The 6067-nt window shown below is 39.2% G+C and overlaps 1 protein-coding gene across 1 annotated transcript in view; it reads left to right on the forward strand.

Annotated features, from left to right (window-relative positions):
• Positions 1–6067, forward strand: part of PABPC1L (poly(A) binding protein cytoplasmic 1 like) — a 28912-nt gene that overhangs the window by 18219 nt on the left and 4626 nt on the right. The window contains exons 13-14 of the mRNA XM_026697555.2: positions 3512–3642; positions 5617–5705. Of these exons, the coding sequence (XP_026553340.1) occupies positions 3512–3642; positions 5617–5700 (215 nt within the window). The 3' untranslated portion in view covers positions 5701–5705. The remainder of the gene's footprint in view (positions 1–3511; positions 3643–5616; positions 5706–6067) is intronic.

The raw sequence follows: 6067 nt of genomic DNA on the forward strand, positions 1-6067 counted from the left end.
TGGGAGAGAGAGATATCTTTTAGCTGATAAGATGCAACTTCTTTTCTATTGCAAGAGATGAGGATTATTATCCAGTTAACTTCACAGGCTTAGCTCTCTAGTCTCACCCTTAATTATATGCTTTTGGCCACCATACTGTGTCCTGGACTCAGTCTTTGTTGCTTTGTTCCTTTGCCCCAGGGCTTCTGGACAATACAGATGCAAGAAACACACTCAGGGAAAATTCTAGCTTCATGACTTAGTTCAGCGTCGCCCATGTGTACTTTATAGCATTTAGAACAGGGGACTCCAATCTTGGCAACTTTAAGACTTGTGGACTTCAACCCCCAGAATTCCTCAGCCAGCTTTGCTGGCTGAGGAATTCTGGGGGTTGAAGTCCACAAGTCTTAAAGTTGCCAAGGTTGGAGACCCCAATTTAGAATAAAGCAAGCAAAAGGGATGAAATTGTTACAGTGGGTACTGGAGAGAAAAGAGGGAGAAGTATTACCTTGGTGAAATCTTGAGTTTAAATCACCTGATAAACAAATGATAAAGCTTACTATAATTAACTTCATTTTGTAATGCCTTTATGGGCAGTGTATGTAGAGGGTTTTTTTGATAACAGTGCAGAAGTTGTCTTCTGGGGTGTTTATGTCATTTGCTCAATGTAGCCTACAATCTAGACCAGTGATGGCAAACCTTTTTGGCACCGAGTGCCCAGATTGGAACACACACGAATGCACATGTGGCAGGAAACTGAAGACCAGCTGGCTGGTGTCCTGCTTTTGGGGTCATTTTTGGCCTGGAAATTGCCTGCTTTGGGGGCATTTTCAGGCCTTTTTTCAGACAATTTTCAGGCCATTTTTCGTGCCAAAAACAAGTCGGGAAACGGCCTGTTTTGGGGACATGTTCAGGCCATTTTCCGGTGCTCCAGCACCCACGAAGAGCAGCTGGCTGGCTTGCGAGAAACCAGAAGAGCAGCTGACAATGGTGCACACTCCTACTGAGATGGCTCTGCGTGCCATCTCTGGCACATGGGCCATAGATTCGCCATCACGGGCCTAGACACTTCTTGGAGCCTACCTGTCTGAATTTAATCAGGATGAAATCTACTTATTTTTTTGAGATCAGCCTAGATCATCTAATTATTCCTAACTAAGATGTGGTAATAGGACTGCAAAAACAACGGGTTGGCTGGTGCGTCATAGAATGTAAGAAAACATATGATAAATCAAGAAATCCTTGGTTAGAATCTTGTGTCTTCCAAAAATGTGATGTACGTGACCTTACCATGCCTTATAACACCCCTCTCCCAAAATAATCTAGAATATGTGGGCTAAGGGAACAATAGCCTGGCAGTTTGCAGATCAGAGTATCTATAGCTAATGCACCCAAAGCATTGTGAGAAATGAAATCTCTATCCAAATATTATTTATTATGGATATTTATAAAAACAAAAGAATGTTATATCTATTAGTGCAAACTATGTGTGCACCTAAGAGATTATCACTTTTTCTATCTTTCTGTTTTACATTTTTGAAGAATTGGTCTTTCTCAACTTGGCAACTTCCAGATATTTTGGGACTTCAGTCCCCAGAAGTGCTTATATAGATGGAAGGCAGCAGGCTGGGAAAAGCTGGTCTAGTCATTTGGTATGCAAAAGAATGATCAGTGTAACTTCTTGATTAGAAGTGACACATTTCTGAATAGCTAAGGTTGGGAGGCAATTTACAGTAGTTACTACAGTATTTCTCATTTTCTTATCTCTGATTGAGAAGGAATCTTTGCAGGATCTTATCCACCAAAACATTTAATGATGGTAAACATCAGAGGTGATATTCAGCAGGTTCTGACCAGTTCTGGAGAACCAGTAGCGGAAATTTTGATTAGTTCGGAAAACCGGCAAATGCCACCTCTGACTGGAGTTTTTATAGTATCCTTCCCCTGCCATGCCCACCAAGCCACGCCCACAGAACCGGCAGTAAAAAATTTTTTTGAATCTCACCACTAGTAAACATGCACCATAGAAACTCCCAACTATCTTGTGTTAAAGTGAAATGAGGAAAGATTTGACTTCCAAATGAGTCCAGTGATATTCACACATGTCTGAAGAAGGGTTTTCCAAATATTTCCAAAATTTTTCAAGGGACTTGGGGATTAAAAATCAGGCAGATTTAACTCTTGAGTATATCTAAAGTTTTTCTCCTTCATCTTGTACTCCCTTAATAAATTGCCTATCAAATTGATATTTGTGAATTTCGCAATTAACTTCAATCATCTTCTGACGGGGTGGGGGTGGGGACTGGGAAGTTTATGTGCACATTTTTGTGGGTGACAGTAGGACAATAAATACTGTCACATTTTGTGCTACTGTCTCTGTGATAACCATAACACTAACATCCAATGCTGATAAGTAATGCACCAAGTTATTTTATTATTTTTTATTTTATTTAATTTTACCCAATTTAAATAATCTAGATTCTATAGCAAGTACCTGAATTAACTTGTCCATGTACTTCCTAACTATTCAGCCTAAACAGGCATGTCCAACTCAGCAGGGGCTACATGCAGCATGCATAGCTAGTACTGCAGCCCGACAAAATTGTAAACTTTTACATTATTATGTGAGTATATTATTACGTGCTATAATTATATTACATTATATAATTATATTATTATATAATTATAAGACAATTCCACTTCACTCAATATGGCCTAGGCAAGCCAAAATGATGGATACCGATGATCTAAAATATCTAATGAGTAACAATAGGCCTTCATGATGAGATTGAGATCCACAAAAGTAACAAAAAAGTACCGCTTAAAGAAGTATGATAAGAGAAAAACATCTACTCAGTGTAGTCTTCAAGGATTTTTTAAAATAGCATTAGATTTATATCCTGTCTTCTTCTTTGTTCAGCTTAAGACAGTATACATAACACTCTTACATTCTATTTTCCCCCACAACAACACCCCTGTGAAGTGTGTTGGACTGAGAGAGAATGGGAGACACAAAGATAACCAGCCAGCTCTCCCATTTTGTAGTCTAGTCCTTTAGCCATTACACCAGACTATCACTTGGGATTGTCTGCATTATCTGTATATCATCTTCTAACTGTGGTGGCTATGGAGAGCACATGGGTTGCAATGGAAGATGAAATCTGCCCTGCCAGCTCAATCTTACCCAACAGCTTAAAGACAGAACATTGATAGGTCTAGGTTTGAGGCAATGGTGGTCCATCTGAGGTTCTACTTCCCATGCTAATGAACCTACTTTTCAGATATGGATTCCCTAGCAATGGTGATAGCTAGCTAAGCAGTTGCCATTTAAAATTTTCCACAGTAGCTGACAATGATTCCTCTAGATTATCTATTTGAAAGATCATAGTCTTGTGTTGGTGGGCCTGGATAGTTGCTGAAGGTTAGGTGCTGAAGTAGAATTAGATGGAGGATTTCATAGAACAGAAGATAAATTCAGATTTCCCAGTACTTCCTTTTTTATCCCCCCCTCCCTTTTTTTTGCTGTGCATAGGTGAACGTCTCTATCCTCTAATTCATGCAAGGCACCCCACCCTGGCTGGGAAGATTACAGGCATGCTGTTGGAGATAGATAATTCTGATCTGCTACTCATGCTGGAGTCACCAGAATCCCTTCAGTCTAAGGTACTGGGATTCCATGCTTAAAAATGCCCTAAATCTACCATTCCAAATTTTTCAGGTGAAATGAACTGTCCTACTCTGTGTTAGGTTGGTCTGCACAGTTAATTTGTCTCAATAGCATCTCCATAGCTGTTTTTCAATTGGTTTTTTCAGACTGATTTTCCACCTGCTTTGTGCTTTTATATCTCCTGATTATTCTCTGTGCTACTGTACAAAATTGGGGTTATGTTATTGTCCTTTAAGTGTATGAATCCACAAATGCACATCTGCTTTATCTTTTCAGTGGTGATCCATTATAATGATAGCATGAGGAAAGAACGGAGACAAACAGCCTAGAGATATTAACTGTAGAGTATTCACTCCTACACACCTTCACTCCTCTTTCAACCTTAGGAGCATAGGGATACTGGAAGAGTGATAGCAAACGTTCACCTAATCCCTTGTTCTGTCTCCTGTAATGGCCAACTAGATGCCTCTAGAATAGCACTCACTGGTGGTTTATCCCCAGCTGACTATCATATTTCTGACGTAGAAATCTAGCCATTGAATATACCAATAATGTATTCATTACTGGTCTGATCTATTTTAGCATGATATGGGAGTGCTACTATGAATATGATAAGTTCTAAGAATGATCAGAACTGTGGTCAGAAGAAAGCCTGATAGAGTGTGAAAATGCTAGGTTTGTTTAAAAAGGCAGTGTGAAAGGAACTACGATAAAGAAGAAAATCTTGGAAGTTAAGAGCAGATATAATGGGAGTGATACAAAAGGTTGGGAAGGATTGCACTTAAAATAACATTTAAACTGATAAGGATGTATTCTTCAAGGTGTTTGTTTTTATAGCCTCTCTGTTATATATTTACTGTATATTCAAGTACCTGTATTGAAGCAGGTTTGATCCTAGAAGGACAGATTGACTACAGGTAATCCTTGATTTACAACCACAATTGAGCCCCAAATTTCCATTGCTAAGCAAGGAAGTGAGTTGTGTCCCATGTTACAACCGTTTTTTTGCCACAGTTGTGAATCACTACAGTTTTTAAGTGAGTCTGGCTTCCCCATTGACTTTGCTTGTCAGACGCCAGTTGGGAAACTTACTAATGGTGTCCAGGAGAGTGCAATTGTCATAAATACATTTCAGTTTCTAAGTACCCTAACTTTGATCACACAGTCATGGAGATACTGCAATCAATGCAATGCAAGTCATAAGTCACTTTTTTCAATGCCCTTACAATTTTGAATGGTTACTAAATGAATGGTTGTAAATTAAGGACTACCTGTACAGTCATTTAATTCATGGTCTGGCCATGAGGTTAACTATCACTGTTTCCAAGAACACTTTTTAGATAATAAAGGTACTTGGGCCGCTTTATCTATGTGCCAAGTCACATCTGCTTTCTTCCTCTCCTGCAACTTCATTAGCATGAAAGAGTTTCATGTATCTCAAAAGCTCAAGTGCAATTTTTTTTAAAAAAAAAAAACATTGAATTTGAATGGGAAATAATTAAGTGGCTTTGGGTGGTGGTGTTCTTAATTATGATCTCCTTTTCAAATATTTTATAGCAAGATTGTTCATCAGAAGGCTTGTGGAGGAGGGTTCAGTGCCAAGTAGAGAGAAGGTAGCAAATAAACAGATGAACTGAACCTATAAAGACAACTTCCCAGATCTGTTAAACAGGGGGCCATTTCACAAATGTAGCGAAGTGGTTGTCTCAGCATGTTATAGTCTTCTCCAACTTGGGGTCTTTCAGGAGAATTGGAATTAGAGCCAATGAATTCCGGGACTGCTAATCTCAAAGCATCAGTAGGGCTCTGGAGACACATATGCTACTGTACCAGCAAAATTCAAGTGGAGTTTCCTTTTAAAGGCTTTGTCCTGACTGTGTGTTGGATTCTTTGGATGCAGAAACAATATTTTAAACTCTGCAACCGGCTGTTCTGAACTCCAATCTTGTCTTTGCCTTTGCCTTTGTTAGATCGAGGAAGCAGTAGCTGTGCTCCAAGCCCATCAGATCTCTGAAGCAACCCACAAGAGAAGTTCAATGGCATTTCTCCCCTGACGAAGGTGCGATGAGTGAGCATTACCTGCTGAGCCTAACTTTCCATTTCCAGTGTCTGTGATTTTACAAAGTCAATATTCTGTTTCAGCTGCCTTCCCCTTCCCCACTTCTAAGCATTACTTTCCATTGCATAGAATGCCTTAGCACAAAGTTTTGTCAATCTCTATAATTTTAAAATGCATGGACTTTAACTCCCATAATTTCTAGCAGCTGATGTCCACACTTTTTAAAATTGAAAAGACTGAGAAATACAACTTTAGCAGGAAAGGAATGTGGATGGTATAATAAATTAAAGTGCACGAAGACTGCAGAAAGGCATGTCTGGGAGGGCTGGTCTAATTTACAATTAAGATTTTGGGTGCAAATG

Source organism: Pseudonaja textilis, chromosome 3, assembly GCF_049901715.1.
Source record: "Pseudonaja textilis isolate UNSWEBS1 chromosome 3, rPseTex1.2, whole genome shotgun sequence".
Taxonomy (NCBI): Eukaryota; Metazoa; Chordata; class Lepidosauria; order Squamata; family Elapidae; genus Pseudonaja; species Pseudonaja textilis.